Below are 17,133 nucleotides of genomic sequence, written 5' to 3' on the forward strand. Positions count from 1 at the left end.
ATTCATGTAAGACGAGGATATTTCACCCCTTATGAGCATACGCTCATGGAATTCATGATATGATGTGCTTTTATTGGCTTTATGTGCTGTGTGTGCAGTACTACTTCCTGTCGTCCTGGAGCTGGTCTGTTTCCAGGATAGTGGTAAAGTATTGGGTAGAATAGCAGAGGGGAGATATATTGTGCCTATTCATACATGGCCCTATTCATATTCAAGGGGGTCATGTTTATCAGTTTCCTTTGATGTTAGTTAAAATCTTGAACTCTCAATCTTCCGCTACAGCAAGACCGGATTAGAGCACCCTGGTCTTTTTACTGAATACAATTTCTGTAAGTGGGGTACAGCATGGTTGTGATGGACCTTAACAACAAAGAGAGTGCATATTTAAAAAAATTAAATAAAAATAAAAACTATTTGATTCAGATTTTAAAGTTGGTGCAAGAAGTAATAAAGTAATTAAAAGTACAATAATTGCAGACATCACTGTGTATTAAAATACAGTAAACTGTTTTGTCTCCGAGTCTAACTGGTGGTGAGAAAAAAACAAAGGCTTGGAGTTTAAAATTTAAAAAGGGGCAAAGTACCATTATTGTAAACATCACATTTACATACCTTTACTTTACAGAGTGTTTAATCAAATATGGGCAAACAGTGCTGTAGCCTTCATTAGCCCAGCTCATTAGAGGCCAAATCTCATGCAAAAAAAAGGTCACAATGCCAAAGTTATGGATACCCTCAAGCACTTGTATATTTACTCTGACCCACAATGGCCTCTGATAATGATAATAATAATAATAATAATAATAATAATAATTATTATTATTATCATCACCATCATCAACATAAAAATTACAACTCATTAGTAAGCTATCAGTACCTTTTCCTGTCTTATAACAGTTTCAAAATGCAGTTTGTCTTCTACTTTTTAAAAAGCATACACAACATAAAATATTTAAATTTGCTTTCAACAACACTGAAGAGGCCATCACAAAATGGTGATTTAATGTTGTGGAAAATGTACACACACATACATACATAATTTACACATACATACATACACATAGTATACAGATTTGACCAACATCTGCACCAGAAGTGAATCCTATTTTTGCATTCAAAAGGCATTCTTTTCCTTGCAAATTACTTGTCAGTTTGTTCAAGAAGCAATCCATTTAGATTCAAAGAAGATTCTTTTTAAGTAAGCAATAGTCCTTTTGCATTCATTTCACATTACAGTTTACAGTGCTCCCTAATTTCAATGCAACCTTTAATAGTAAAGAATGGGTTGCAAAGCTGCCTCCCATTCGCCCCATTACACCTCGTCATTTCACTTATATTCACGTTTAAGGTAGAAGACATGCAACATGGCCACTGACTACCATAGGGAATAATGTACAGGTACAGTATTAGCATTTAAAAATATCAAATAATCTTTTCAGCATACATTTAAACTCCAGTTTGAATACAGAAACAAAAAAGTTGTCTTGAATGAATGCTTTTTGAATGTAAAGGATTTTGACTGTACAGGATGGTGTTTCGGTGTTTGGCGCCCCTGGCGGGCTCTACTTGGGCTCCCTTTCTGGTTTCATGCTGAAGGGTTCCAGGCGCTCGCTCTCTGGCAGCAGGATGTTGAGCTTCTCCATCAGGGGCACTGTCTGATCGATGCCCATCTGGATCCGCCGCAAGATGACAGACATCTCATTTACCTTCTGAATCTGCTCAGCGTACTTGGCGTAGCGCTTCTGCCGTTCCTGCATGATGCAGAAGAGAGCCTCCACCGAAAGGTCCATCTAGCAAATGTGGTGAAAAAAACAACATGCTTGAAAAAAAAAAAAAAACATCTACATCAATAGACTTTAGTTTGATGATGACATCAATAAATAATCACTGTAATCAATCGATTTATACGTCTTAAAACTAATTCAGTATCATCAGCTTCCTGATATAGCGGGCATTAATACGTCACCGCATCACCTGTGAATCAAATTTAAAATCAATCTGTGCAGTACTGGCTTTTTCATTTTGTTTAAGCTTAGGTCACATCTATTGGACAGCAAATACACAAGACACAATTGGTCCAAATGTATTTTATTAGCCACCAAAACCAGCCAACCAATACATTGTACCTACGAAAGCAACCAATCCCGTACCAACAACTGCCGAGTCAGCCAATCACAGCCAGTCAGCTCGACTGGAGCTCAGACAGCATCTTTCAACAACATCAAACCGAGACCGATAATTCAGTAATATTGCTCCATTTAGACACTTTAAGCAGCTCTGGCAAGTATTATGTGTGTCACCCTGGCCTTATGAACTATTTTCCTAACGCTTTTCTCAGTGGAAGAGTACCCGGCAAATAATTACAAGGTAAATGTAGGTTTTAGAGGTTTTTTTTTTTTTTTAAGAAAATAAATGAGAAAAATAGTTTTCTAATAGTGATAGTGCCTTCTTGATGAAGGCTCTACCGTGTGGTAGTTGGCCTCGCCTTCGTCTCGTAACACATACCATCAGTCGCAGTACAACCCTCATTGACGGGCACCATCACTTAATTAGAAAATGGATCGGAAATGTCCTTTAACCTGATTGGTCAATACAAGGTCCTTAATATCTGGTAAATGACTTTGAATGTTATCGTTCAAATGATGTTTAATCACAGTTCCAAATCAGTCTGCCAGGAAATACGTAAATACAGTACAGTATTCATGTATTTGACCTTTTTTCTATTTGATGAAAGAAAATCTCTGTTCTAGTACATACAAAATCATCTACCTAAGCAACTATCAATAAGCGATCAATCTGACAGTTAATTTATATATAAAACACAGTGAATAAACCGACTTGCAAGGAAACCGACAAACACGATAACGTGTCGGAAATATATACTGATGATGTAATATATGTAATGGTATAGTATTAAATAAAAGATCTAAATTATGTTCATATAGTTTTTTTAAATCCTAAAATTCTAGGTAATGCTAAACTTCCTGGCCATAGCTGTATATTGGTAAATGCATTCAATGCATCTAGTTTCTTTAAAGATCTCCTGTTACAAAATGATATCTTACTGTGATTTGTTAACAAATCACATATTCAATGAAGACACAATCCTTAATCCCTTTCTAATATTTGTAAATTAGATTAATATAATCTGTGCCATGAGGCAAGTCAAGTTTCTCTCTCCCTCTTTCTCACACATGTACCTCTTTGATTCTCTTCACCAGAGCATTCTGATCAAAGGCAACAGCCTCGGCGCACTGGTGGAGGTGATCCTGGTAGCGCATGCATAGTTGCAGAACCTGCTGGGAGTCCAGTTTCTCCAGTTTGCTACTACTGGGAGAGGTCTGTCCACTCAAGACCCCTGGAGGGAACACAAGGACAAAGCAGATTCATCACTGTATTTATTTGTCAACCTTACAAAAAGTTTGAAAATCAACAGTGTGATACTGCTTTTATATCAGTCTATTACCCAAAAGAGATCTTTACAGAATTATTTGCTAGTGATATCACATGGACTAAAAGGGACTTGCAGATGATTGCAACAATAATACATCTCTTAGGGACTGATGTTCAGTGCTAGGAGGATGCTAGAGCCTTTGCACAACTCACTTACACATGCTTTTTGTCTGACTAATACATTTCCGCTCTATAACAGATATGGAAATCAAAAGCATATGGATCATGAATTGATAGTTTACATCAAATGCATGTACATGGACTTGGATAGTTCAGGGAATGAAATAATTCCTAGATTACTAATTATTGCAGCTTGCTTGGATGTCAACTAGCAATGTCAAAATTATAAAAAAAGGTTTGAAACTGGGAGTCAAAAAAAACATCTCTTCAGTGTAATATAGTTTGCAACTGTATGACGTTAATTTTCGTGCTAAATGTAATGCAATAAAAGTACTTTTTTTTAACCCAGGAAAGGTAACTGCCGCTTTGGTATAGACGCGCTGGTGTGGCACTGTCTACTGCACATCAAAAACAGAGATACACACAGTATAAAAGGCATTAATGAATGGGTTAACTCTGCTACTCTTTTTCCATTTAACCTTTATTTTACCAGATAAGAAGGTTGAGAACAAATTCTCATTTACAATGACAATATGGTCAAGAGGCAAACATCACAGCAGCACAAAGCAAACAAATACAACATTAGAAAAATAAATAAATAAATAAAAACACAATAATAAATGCATACGTGCATCAGATAATAGTGAATTCAGATTCCGATTAAAGACAGCCTCCGAAACAAAACTCTGTAGTTTTAATTTGATTTGAGATTCATTCCAGCCCCAGACTGAAATGAATTACACCCAAATACAATGGACACTGGGAAGAACCAATCTAATAAATGAATCTGATCTTACACTTTGAAACTTTTTACTCCTAGCTGTATAGTTGGCTCATTAATGAGTGCCTCTTGTGGCAAAATTGAGCTACAACAGTTTTACGTTGAAAGTCTTAAATAGAGTGTATACAATCTGCGTTAATAAACCATTTGTATATGTAATTTGTACACAAAAGTGATTTTCCGTTTCAACATTACTCTTTTCCTTTTCATATACCTACAACTTGATATTTATGTACTTTTACTTTCAAGCTACATTGTTCAAGTACATGCCAATACATTATTTATTGTTATTTGTATTTATTTTAATCAAGCAACAGTTTACAGAATAAAAAATATATAAATTAAAAAAATACAACACTGTAGAAATCGATTTAATGTTTACAGAAAATGCAACAGAAACAAACTTCTGAAAACTGTGAAATAAACAGTGTTTGAGATAGCAGTTCTCGCAAGCGCATTTTTAAAAATGTATTTATTTATTTATTTATGCACTTGCGCATTCTCAGACAGGTAGTTAATGAGAAATACCAACATGGGAAAGTATGTAATGTAATGTTAGGGCCAGGATATGCAAGATTTAGACCCTGGTAAAACCTTGAGATTTGTTTTTGGTGGGGGGCGTTGCCACTTGCACCCGTGCTGGGGGAGACCCCCATATCCCCCTGCCTTCTACTTGGGATTTCTAGCCTCCTAATTTTAAATGAAAATGAAAAGACTGCATACTGGACTTGACTTTACTTAATATAAGTTCACTGCTCTTCGTCGAACCTGCTCTTACATGTAATTATTTACTGTATTCTCTATTTTTTGCTCTTATTTGAATTTGACATTTTGCTACTGATTTTATTGTACTTTACAACTGCTCTTATCTGAAATGTGATACTCTGAAATGTGATACTCTGTAATGTGATATTCTGTAATGTGATATTCTGTAACAATTGTAAGATGCCCCGGATAAGGGTGTCTGCTAAGAAATAATATATAAGCATTTCATTTATATAATTATATTTGTCAATCTTCATGTTTTAATAGTTTCACAATTGATTGATTGTGCATTTATTTATTCCAAAGTACTAAAAATCTAAAAAATATGTCAATATGGTCAATGGCAAACTAGATTACTAACACTAAATCGAAAGAAAAACATGATTTTTTCTTAGACCAATACCTTAGTGACTTTTTTTTTTACTTTACTAGATTGATGCATTTACATGTCAGGTTCATGTAAGCAATACAACTTATTTGCTAATTTACAAAAAATTTAAATATTTCCTTAAGTTTAAAAGATTAGTCTGTGCCTTGCCAGAGACTCTCTTGGCAGCCATTTATGGGTTTCTTTGTAACCAATAGAAGATCCGCCTTTTCCATAGCTAGCCAATCAGAATTGATAGAAGTGGCACTTAAACTTACGTTTGTGTGTGTGTGCTAGACTTATCAACAACAACAACAACAACATTGTTTACAAAATAAATTAAACAAAATACAGTTTTAGTAAATAGTCCCATCCCCTTTGATTCCAACGCAGCAGAAGTAACAATATTTATTATTACTGTTTTTATTTTTCACTGATCTGGACGATAAAGCATTAAGCTACAGCATACTGAACTGTCTCGTCAGTCAATTTGAAATATTAAGGTTATTTGTATGTTTTTGATTAAGATCAGGATTTGAAAAAAATTACGCTCCACTGTCTGTGCATTGGTGCACATCTGGTGTACCATATTTTGTTGGAACATTTACAAATGAGAGAAGGACATTTTGCCCATCTTAGCTCATCTGGTTCCTAGTAAGTAGCTGATTGATCTAAACTTTGTGAAATTGGGTCTTAAAGAATCCAAGTAATTCTGCCTCACCACCATGACTAGGTAATCTATTAATTTCCCTAACCACTCTGCCCTAAGTCTATCTCCACTTAATATCCAACTGTGATCTTCAATATAGGAGTTTAAATTCACCTATTAATTGACATCAACATATGACAACAGCTTAGAATGTGTTTGTATAAAATGCACCACTCTTAACGAAAATGCATTAAACATGAACTGTTACACTCTTAAAAGCTACAGAGGGCATTTAAAAAAAGATGTATTATTGTAGTTTTATGTTATGTTTTCAGAGTAAAACTCCCCCCGTCCCTCCCCCCTAGTAAGAAAATGGTACGGCTGTGGTCCCCGATTCAGTGTTTTCAAGTAGAATGTACCGAAGAATTGAAGAGAAGTATCAAATTAATAATTTACTGGGAAGGGTGTAAGGGTGTCTACTATCAACTGCATAAATATTTTGAAGGAAGTACAAATGCAAAGGCTACATTTGAACTTGCACTAGCTTAAATTTTACCACAGACCAAACATCATCCTTTTTGGTTTTGTAACCAATAAAAATAAAGCCATTTCTATTACCTTTCAGAAGAGGCTGAAATGTTGGGATTTCCTGCAGTTTAATAACATCAGGGTCGTTGTATATGTTCCTCAAAGACTGTGTTCCTGGAGCCACCACTACAATGTCATCCATTTTGGCTTTCTGCTTTGCTGGAGAAGGCACAGCTACAAAAAGAAATACATCGATGCGTAATGCAGTGATAAAATACAGCATGCTCACTTACATAGTTCATTGTACTGTAGAGGAAACAACAATGTATACTATGTTTAATATACACACACACACACACACACTCTCAGCACTTTTGCCCAATATATTCCCCAACATAATTTCTGAGGCTTAGAATTGAAAGATGAATTGGTCTTATCCTACTAATCGAAAGTGATGAATGAATAATATCTAGATTATCAAGATTTTTAGATCTATAGGGTGGTGAAAAAGCCTTGTCTGCTGTCCCCCTCCTTAGGGAAAGAGTCAACCATTCACTTGGACATGTCTTGGCTCACCCACCTTCAAAGTGGTGTAGTGTACAACTCAATATTTCTAACATTGGGTAAGCAGTTACATAGCTAACATTTATTGGTACAAAAAAGGCCAGCCAATGTTATTTTTTCAAGCTAGAGCTGGAAAAATACTTGGTTCAAGAACTTCAGGTTTCTTACTCAGGTTTTGGAACAAACTGTATGCAGGCTAAGTGACTTAAGAGGTGAGTAACACTACATCTTGTGACCTAGAATAAAACAGTAAACTGCTCACTGCCCAGGAAAAATTGTTTAAAAATAAAGAACTTTAAATGACTGCAGGATGCTGCGCTTTAACCACTGCTAAAAAAAAAAAAAAAAACAGCACTTAAATTACCAGACATGCTATAACCATATTAATGTAATGCACTTACTTAAAATAAATATCTTAAAAGATCCAGATGTAATTAAGAAAGAAAAATGCTAGAACATCTGCAACACAGATACCTAGGCCATAAAAAACAAAACACTTTTATAACATACAGCGAAGCTTTTTAGATGCATGATGTTTTCAATCATTTTAAATGGTACTAAATTCTGTTAAGAGATCAAGTCATTAATCCTACCGATCTTTCCTTTCAACAAAATTAATTTGTTACTAATTGTTACTCTTCACTGTCTTTGATTTCCTCATTCACCGTATTTAACAATTAAGGGGGTCTTTTGGGGATTATGGTGATCTTTTAACACATTAAAACTCACTGCATCAATTTCATGAAAACTGTCCAAATACACCCTTCCCCTAATAATATAACTTCACGTTTGAATATGTCAGTGTGTTTCTTTTGTCTTTGTGTTGTCGCTAACCTTGACCTAGAGGAAAAGACTCCCAGCATTCGTCTTAGCTTGCCCTGGCCTTGAGGATCCAACACTGTTCCTATATTTAAAAAGGGAGATAAATTTGACCCTGGAAACTACAGACCAATGTTTAACATCAATCTTATAGAAGAATATCAAAATGGAGGAATATTTATATAGTAACAACATCATAGGAGACAGCGAACATGGCTTTAGGAAGGGTAGATCTTGTTTAACTAATTTACTGGATTTCTTTCAAGAGGTGACTACTAGAGTAGACAAGGCTAGTGCGTATGACATCATCTACTTAGATTTTAAAAAAGCATTTGATAAAGTACAGCACAAAAGACTATACCTAAAATCAGTAGGAATAAACAGTAAAGAAGCAGCATGGATTCACAACTGGTTACAAAATAGAAAGCAGATAGTTATCAAACTGGAGTAACATAACAAGTGGGGTACCACAGGGATCAGTATTGGGATCATTGTTATTACTAATCTATATAAATGATCTGGACCAAGATATAATCAATACGCTATGCAAATTTGCAGACGACACAAAACTGGGAGGGGTAGCCAACTCCCAATCAGCAACTCCAAAGATTTAGACAAGATTGAAGCTTGGGCTGACATTTGGCAGATTAAATTGTATGTAAATAAATGCAAAGTCTTGCACGTAGGGCGCAAAAACACCAGCAGTGTTTCCGCCCTGCCACAGCATGTCATATCTTTTCTTTCTTTCTATTTATTTCTTTATTTGGGAGTTACTGTCAATGTGCTGTGTAAATGACACCTGAGAATAGATTTCAGACAGGAGTCTAATTGATTGTGGCAGCAAATAAATAAACTAGCTTACGTGGGAATTATACATTTAAAATACTGTATTTATAATTGAGAACATTTGGCGGAACAAACATATAGAAGGTATAACGCATTTTACCAAATACTCACCATCCCGATAATACTAAATGGCCCCAAGTCTCTTAATGCTGTTTTGTATAGGAAAAAAGTTGGGAGAGTTTGCTTAACATTTGTGTGATAAGCAAGGTGAGCTCGTCTCATTTCTGTTTTACAATAATCGCATTTCACCCTCTGATGATTGGAGGAGGCATTTTAATAATAAAAACAGAAATTAACAAAATATGAATACAAATAAATGTAACTATATAGCAAAAAGCTTGTATTCCCATCGATGCTGTGTTACTCTATTACTGCGGTCACGTGTCGTTTGTGAGCATACGGCACGCAGGGTAAATAATTACATCATGCTTTATCTTGGTTTTGTAAATACACCCCAAACAGAGCAGAATATGATTATTAAAGTGAGTGTGCATCTGTCAATATTCTCAGAGACTGACAAGGCCCGACACCTTTAATATTGAATGCTTTAGATATAATAACTAAGCACACATCAATAATACCAGGGTCGTTAGTTATAAAGTATTTGCACTGAAAAGACCTACCTGAGGTGTTCAAGTCTGAATGCTTGTGCTCCGAATCAGCACTTTGCTCGGCTCCCATTGTGAATGCTGTCAGAACTGCAACTCTTCTCTCAGCAAGGAGTTTCCTTAATCATTCAAAAGACACAGCATTACAGTCGTTCCATAATGTAAAATGACCATTTTATGTAGTTTGCAGCATGGACCTTATACATAATTTGTAAACAAAAAGTCCCTGTCTAGTGTCTGATGTAACCAGTATGTTAAATCTTGTTGTTGAAATGTGGGCCCATTCTGTCTTGCACATTTCCTTCAAGTCATACAGATTGGATACACAATACTTGGCTGCAGCTTTTTTCAGATCAGTCCAAAGCATTTTTTTTTTTTTTTTTAATTAAAATTTCCAGTTATGCTTTGGGTCAATGTAGTGTTGGATAAATAACTGTCTGCCAGTCATCCTACGAGAATGAGGTATCATTGTACTTTGTAGAATGTTTTGATACATGGCTGCATTCATTCCATCTTCAATCACATGAATGGCTCCAGTCCCTGAACTGCTAAAACACCCCCAATATCATGATCAAACTGCCTCCAGGTTTTCCTGTAGGTACAAGGTTTTCTTCATTGAAGGCTTTTCTTTTATTTTCCCCAAACATACTGGGCTCCCTTGTTGGGGATAAGTTCTATTTTAGTCTCATTGGACCAAAAAATTAAAAAAAGCTTCATTTGTTTATATTTCTTGGCAAATTGTAGATGTTTGTTTTATAAATATTCTTTAAAATTGTTTGCAGGGAGGTGTAGTGCAAACAACTCGTCCGTGTTCAGGTGCCGATTCTCCAACCTGCTGATTCCAAAATATTCTTTAGCCGTCCACTTCTTTCAAGCGTTTCAGTTGAATTTATTTTGTGATACGTCTTGATTATTGCTCTGATCGTGGGTTTTGGCATTCTGTATTTCTTTGATACTGTTCTGCTATTTCCTTTGTTGCAGTTTGCTGGGAGTGCTTTTCTCATCCAACTCCTTTGTCTTGACTGTCATCTGCTTTGCTGGCAAAACATTTTTCTTCAACAGATGTTGGAAATCATTACCTCTTTTTCTGGCTATTGTCTTTATAATGCAGCTTTGTTACTGTATAATGGTTTTCAATCAATGATTAGATTTTTAAATTAGTTCTATAAAATTGTACAGACTTTTAAGGAAGGTGCGAATACTCTTGTCATGAACAAATATTTGAAATTGCTTAAGTGCCTTGTAAATGTTTTTAGAATGATTACTTTGTTAAAATACCAGAAATTGTGTTTTGGTCTTTGTCATATTAATTAGTGGCTAATGTTCAATAAATGCTTGTATTTAACATATTTACATGAATATCTCTTATTACGTGTAGGGTGCCAATAGTTTTGTCTATGACTAAGTATATTGTATAACAGTACTTAACAATGTTCCGTGTCTACGTACTCTACCCAGGCATTTACCCCAGTGTAAAAAAAAATATTGACTTACCCACAACTCTTGGTATACAGTATTACTACTCTAGAAGTCTACCCATGTGAACGTGTTTACAATAACCGTTCAAAAAAGTAGAGTACTGGTTTGGGGAAATAATTACTGCAATAACAATTAGACAACTGTTTTAATAAAAGAAAGCATTGTCAAAAACTTAGACACACGCTACAATGCAATGTTTAATGCATTTGAAACACTTCATTCATAAAGTAAACTTACCCGATTTTCCAGAACACTACAATCTCTCGTAAGTAAATAGAGAACGCTATCTTTTCTTAGTATATTATTATATAAATATTACCGGTAATGGCGATTTACATAAATAAAAAAAAACCGCAATTAGTATTATTTATCGTACTTCCTTAAATCGTAATATTCATAATCTACTGTACGCCATTTGCAAAGGCATTGGGATGCTATAGTGACCGTCACCAAAAAAAATAGTTTAAAACAAACTAGACGTCTGTAAATAAAAAAAAATACTTTCCTACATCAAGAAGGATAACATTATTGACGTGTTCACAGCTTGCTCGAACAATCCTTGCTCAAGCAGGAACGTGGAAACGTTGTTTTACATTGCACATCGAGACAGTACGTTTTATTTTGCTGCAACACAGTAGTTCTTACCTCAGGTACGTCCACTTCCAGGTTAGAATAAGACATCCTATATGGTGTATGTTCTAGATATAATTATTTTATTATTTTTTTTTTATTTTATTATTTTCTGTAATCCAGAATTGCAATTTAGTCTCCAAAGAAAAATGCGATCGCATACTGCACTACAATTTTGCAGAATTTAACCTGGGGTTAAATACCCAGATAGCCCACACCACTGGCCCAACCAATAAAATCCTTCTGTAATCATCGCCAGTGTTCGAGTTCAATAACTTTATTAGCAAAGCGTCAGTTCAAGAACAATTGCCAAGCGCTGTAATGTTTAACCCATAGATACAGAAGGATTAGATAGGACATGCCGTCATTTTGATGTGCGTTTAAGAGACGCCATCTTATCTAGGGTTTCAGCTACAGGTATGTACAGTCAGTAGTCTCGTTTTTTTTATTTAATTTTTGCATATTTATCTTCTAACGGTTAGCAGTGTGTTATGCCTCACAAATATGTTATTTTACTGAAAATATCGAGCTGTGAAATAATGCCTAAACAAAACCAAAAATCCCCCCAGATTAGCATACTTTTTTATATATATACAAAAACATTGTTTTGAAATGTGTACTTTAAGATATAATTAAGTCTTGGAAAGTAAATCTGGGTTTTGTCAAAATAAATATTTTGCAAGCTAAATCAGATTTAACTGGACAGATGGGTGGGGATCGTTTGCATGTTGGCTTCAGATTTCGCATGCAAAACCCAGATTTATTTTCCCAGATTTATTTTTTTCAGATTTAATTGCTAACCTCAAAGATTTATTCTGGATTCTGCTAAATGTTGACGGGCCAAGTGTAAAAAATCAGATTTAAGTTTAATGTATTTTTTCATGGATTTATTTGTTAGATTCCCAGATTTAACATGTCAGCTAAATGTTGACTCCCCGAGTGTAAAAGAAAAACCGCAAAGAAAGTGATTTCTATAATTGTTCTATTGAAATATATAAATTAAAAGCATAGATTCAGCTTTATAATAAAACCAAAATAACACACTGTGGCAGAGATGAAGCCCAGCTACTGTAAATATAAAATGTACTGTTTTTGTAAATACTGTAATGTGTATTAATTTAATAATGTATGTGAATGGTGTTTGTTTTTTGACTGCATTTGGCAGAGACTGGGTTAAAACCCGTCCCTGCCAAACGTGTGTAATGTCACCAGAGTTAATTGTTTGGTTGTTGATTAGCTCAGGCCATATACTAGAAAAGCATTCAGGAGGCTGTACCTCGGGGCCATTGTGTTGCAGCATTCATTGATCCTTCTACAATACAAAGGTCGCCAGCGCCTGAGGAAGAAAAGCAAGCCCATAACAACATACAACTGCCACCTTGTTTAACACTAGGCATGATGAACTTTTGATGAACTCTTCCTCCAAGCATAATGTTGTTATTGTTGCTTTCTTGGTGAAAAGTCACTATTTCGCAATTTAATAATCAGTTTTGAAATACTGTACATATATTCAATTTTCCATATACTGTACTTAATATTTTTGTCTAAAGAAATTAATTATAACTTCATAATGTGAGTGAATTTGTTGTTACACTGTGTAATGTTGTGTGTGACTATATAGTATATTGTATTTGTGTTTGAAAAACCCTGCAAGTTGCCTTGGATAAAGGCATCTGCCAAATAACTAAATAATAATGTTCCATTTCCTATGTATCTTACTATTACACTTCTATTAAAATCTACTATAATTTAAAGTGATACATGATTACATTTCTCTCTCTATTCCCTTACATAAAATCTCTAGTTATACAGATGGAAAAGTTTAAAGTTATGTCACTTAATATCAAGCTGCGCAGACAAGGTCCCCCAAGGTGAAGTGGTATGTCAAACACAGCCTAAGATGATGAGGAGGAGGATTTTAAAGATGACCAATGGGACCACTAGTGTATTTCCTTCCTATAGTGTTAAGACACTAAATTGTTCCCATCTTTCCAAATCTTATTAATTATAATGTAAACCTTCTATCAATTTGCTGTTTTTTTTTATTAATCTATGCAATACCTCATTTAATCTGTAAATGTTTGTCATATAGTTTATGTAAAGTTACTCTAACTGCAATTTTACATCAGGACAATTACACTCGACTTGTAGATTTTAATGTTACTTTTTTTCTGATGAAAGAACATAACGGAATTAAAGGTGTCAAGGAAAAGTTAGATACAAATCCTTAATGTTGTAGTTGTTAGTTTATGCAAGGTAACAGGATTTCCATATCATACTTTTCTGTACCTTAAATGTTCTTATTAAAATCATAATGTAGCATTTTCTTTTATTATTATTTAAGATACAGCTCTTGGAATATTTAGCCCCTTCATTTCCAATGTAAAGTTACACAAATGTTGAGGCTGTTATATCCCGGGTGGGACACTGCTGCTGTACCCTTGAGCAAAGTACTTCACCCAGATTGCTCCAGCAAAAACCCAGCTGTATAAATGGGTACCAGAATTTGTATGTAAAAATAATTCATCGTACCCCTGTAAGTCGCTTTGGATAAAAGCGTCAGCCAAATAAATAAATTAGTATTATAAGATAATGTATTTTTGGAAAAACACTATATTAGTATAACCTTTTTATAGCTATGGTAGTTATACTTCATTACAAATTATTATTGGTATTCCTGCCTATTAAAAAAAATAAAATAAAAATAAAATAAAAATCTTGCGTTGCGTTGAAATAACCGGGTGTATTTGTGTATGTATGTATGTATGTACAGTAGGTATATTTAATCAAAAAGCCTGCGGAAAAAATTCTCCTAAGCTGTTCATTAGCTGTCTGACCTTCTCTATACATTACCACCCTTCATTCTGGGGTTTTTATTTCACGATCAAAAAACTCACGTTTCGATAGCCTACTTGCATCTAATGACGTCACGTTTCAGCTTCGGGCAAGTGAGTGGCGTATTCGAAATCCTGTTATTTACATTTTGTCCGGTGTTGTATTGAATGATTTAGAAAGATTTATCACTTGCTGAGAGAAAGAGGACGAGTTGTGCTGTGAAAACCTTTTAAAGTATCAGCGACGAGAAGGAAATGGCAATGATCACTGCTGTGTCCACCTGTGCTCCGCTTCAGCACGGTATAATTCATCAGTCAGTTTTCATGCATTTCCTGTACATGAAGAGACGAGAAAAATTCAGTCACTGAACACACCAAAGTTTGTAGTCGGTGTTTTGTTAAGAAACGCCTAATTGAACCAACACCAGGAGGCCGTCGGAGACTGCATCAAGGCGCTGTTCCAGTTCTGTTTGACTGGAACGAGTACTCCTTGTCAGCCCAAAGGCTTGGTATACAGGACTCTGAACTCTGAACTTTACACCCTACTATTAAACTGCGGCTTCTCATTCTTCAAGGATTTAAAACAGTGAGCCCTTATCCTGATTTGTGCTGTCACATTCGTGCCTCATAAGGGTAGAAAGAGGATTGGCATGTATCCTGGTGGGTTAGGTGAATTATATATATTAGTGTTCTAGGCCCGAGTGAAATGAATTAAAGCAACCCAATAAACCTTTTAAGAGAAACAAAAAAACACAGTCACGACACTAGAATAGGATAACAGCTTCCTTCTGAGAAACAATATTTATTAAGAATACACACTGCCTTTGTTCAGAATAGAAATCTTAATTTATTTTATTTTTAGTTTACAAGATAGTTCAATCTTTCAAGAATGCCATCCTATGTAAGCATTTAGAAAAAGAAAAGTAGCCTCCTTCAGAGCGATTGTTTATCAAGTCCAGGCCCTTGATTAAAAAAATGGTAAGTTTAAAACAATAATCCCATCTAAGAACTCAATTATGTAAAAAGCTTTTATAAAACAGTACTGTTGTTATTCAGGAATACAAGACAGTTGTATCTAAAACTAATAGTAATAGCATAATAAACACATACAATAAACACATACAGAGAATTTTTGCATCCTCAAATGCAACCAATCCTGTACCTGCAAATGCAGAGCAAAGATGGAGTCTCGAGACATCGGTCTCGGCACGTCTGGTCTTGGTCTTGGTCTCTGTCTCGGCACGTCTGGTCTCAATCTCGGTCTTGACAATACTTTCGCTTATCTTATATCCTAATTTTCACCGAAGTTAATCTTAATTTTTTTCAAAATTCTCACGCACTCATAGACATAGTTATTAATGACAAAAGATATGATTTAATTACAAAAAATGTTTAAATACACTCTAGTAGCATTTAATGTCCTCACAACATAGACCACACAATTAACACAGGTAAAATCATAGTAACGAGAAAAGATGACCACTGATTGGCTAGAGAGATGAGAAGGCGTACCAATCCCATACGAGCAAAAGGATGCTTCCTTTTCTGTTTGTTTATTTTTCAGTAATATTTTGCAATGAAATTATCAATAAATAGAAAGTCACTGTAGGCACATTAGAAATTGCGGCAACTATAAAAAGTTGCGATTTAGTTTTGGTTTCTGCAACAAATTAACACCCCTCGAGTTTCTTGCAGCTTAAATATTACTATTAGTAAATGTGGTCACGTGTTTGAACACTTCACAATTGAAATGGCATCCAAGCAGCCAGTCATCGTCCAAGTTTGAAATTGATGAGAAAAATAATAAAATGGGACGGCAAAGTGCAAGCATTGCCACACAAAGGTGTCAGAGGTGTGGGGAACGTCTTCCTTTTTGAAGGTATAGCTTGTATGTAAAGATGGTGAACACAATATTACAGCTCGCTTTGTCGTTCTTAGATAACCCTGATTAAATTAGGAAACAGTTTTAAAGACCGGCTCAGTGGTCAGATCTCAGAAATAAATGCAGAGAAACATCAGTCCAATTATTTTTTTTTTATGTCACTAAAGTAATTACACAGTAGTGTGTACATTTATTAGAACACCTCAACATTTGTCATTTATTGCAAGAAAACCTCAATTCAAATTTTGGTCAGTAATTGGTGGATTATAGAAATAACAGACATGTGAATTTTATACCACTTTGTGCTGAAATTTGACATCTTAAACAACTTCTCATTCTGAATGGCGTCATGCATTTAACCATTTGTAGCCGTGTGTTCTTTTTACTATTACTATTTTAAATGAATTGCATGTGTGACATTAAAGCCTTAACTACATCACTGTCAGCTTGACTGGAGCTCAGACACAGCATCTTTCAACAACAAACTGAGACATGGACAGTTTAGTAATACAGTTCAAAAACGTTATTAGGTAGAAACCTGGCTGCGCTTGTAGCTGCACATAGGCAGTTTTTGACTTTCCCAAGCATGCGTGCCTCGCAGAGACAAAGCAACACTGTTGGACTGCCCCCCCCCCCCCCATCCCCATCTCTTCTCAGGGAGTCATCTGGACTATTGGCATCAGTGCACCACAGACATCTGGGTGCTTACTACCATTCAGACTGGCTAGTCGCTGCAGTTCAAGCACGGCCCCCATCCCTTGGGGCGTGACTGCAATATCAGTCACAGAACCACAGGACGCTGCTGTGG

General features: G+C 35.3%; 1 protein-coding gene across 4 annotated transcripts; it reads right to left on the reverse strand.

The window, feature by feature from the left end:
* Nucleotides 1–974: 974 nt before the first annotated feature.
* Nucleotides 975–11,738, reverse strand: borcs5 (BLOC-1 related complex subunit 5). 4 transcript variants are annotated; one of them, XM_034033629.3, is made up of 5 exons: nucleotides 11,625–11,738; nucleotides 9,516–9,619; nucleotides 6,754–6,897; nucleotides 3,201–3,358; nucleotides 975–1,790 (listed from the first exon to the last, which is right to left on the reverse strand). In XM_034033629.3, the coding sequence occupies exons 2-5, from the start codon at nucleotides 9,571–9,573 to the stop codon at nucleotides 1,563–1,565; spliced, it is 588 nt and encodes a 195-aa protein (XP_033889520.1). In that variant the 5' UTR covers nucleotides 9,574–9,619; nucleotides 11,625–11,738; the 3' UTR covers nucleotides 975–1,562. The 4 variants fall into 4 exon arrangements, with proteins under 4 accessions (XP_033889520.1, XP_033889519.1, XP_033889523.1 ...); XM_034033628.3 differs by lacking the exon at nucleotides 11,625–11,738 and adding an exon at nucleotides 11,217–11,618; XM_034033632.3 differs by lacking the exon at nucleotides 11,625–11,738 and adding an exon at nucleotides 9,004–9,041.
* Between the last annotated feature and the right edge of the window lie 5,395 nt (nucleotides 11,739–17,133).

This window comes from Acipenser ruthenus, chromosome 14 (assembly GCF_902713425.1).
Source record: "Acipenser ruthenus chromosome 14, fAciRut3.2 maternal haplotype, whole genome shotgun sequence".
NCBI lineage: Eukaryota > Metazoa > Chordata > Actinopteri > Acipenseriformes > Acipenseridae > Acipenser > Acipenser ruthenus.

What these genes read in the sequence shown, in the direction of transcription:
- borcs5 (XM_034033629.3), bottom strand. Translation starts at nt 9,573, where the DNA reads ATGGGAGCCGAGCAAAGTGCTGATTCGGAGCACAAGCATTCAGACTTG. An exon ending in TTCAGACTTGAACACCTCAG is followed by an intron (nt 6,898 to 9,515) that starts GTAGGTCTTTTC and finishes TTCTTTTTGTAG; the next exon opens with CTGTGCCTTCTCCAGCAAAG. An exon ending in TGGTGAAGAGAATCAAAGAG is followed by an intron (nt 1,791 to 3,200) that starts GTACATGTGTGA and finishes CACATTTGCTAG; the next exon opens with ATGGACCTTTCGGTGGAGGC.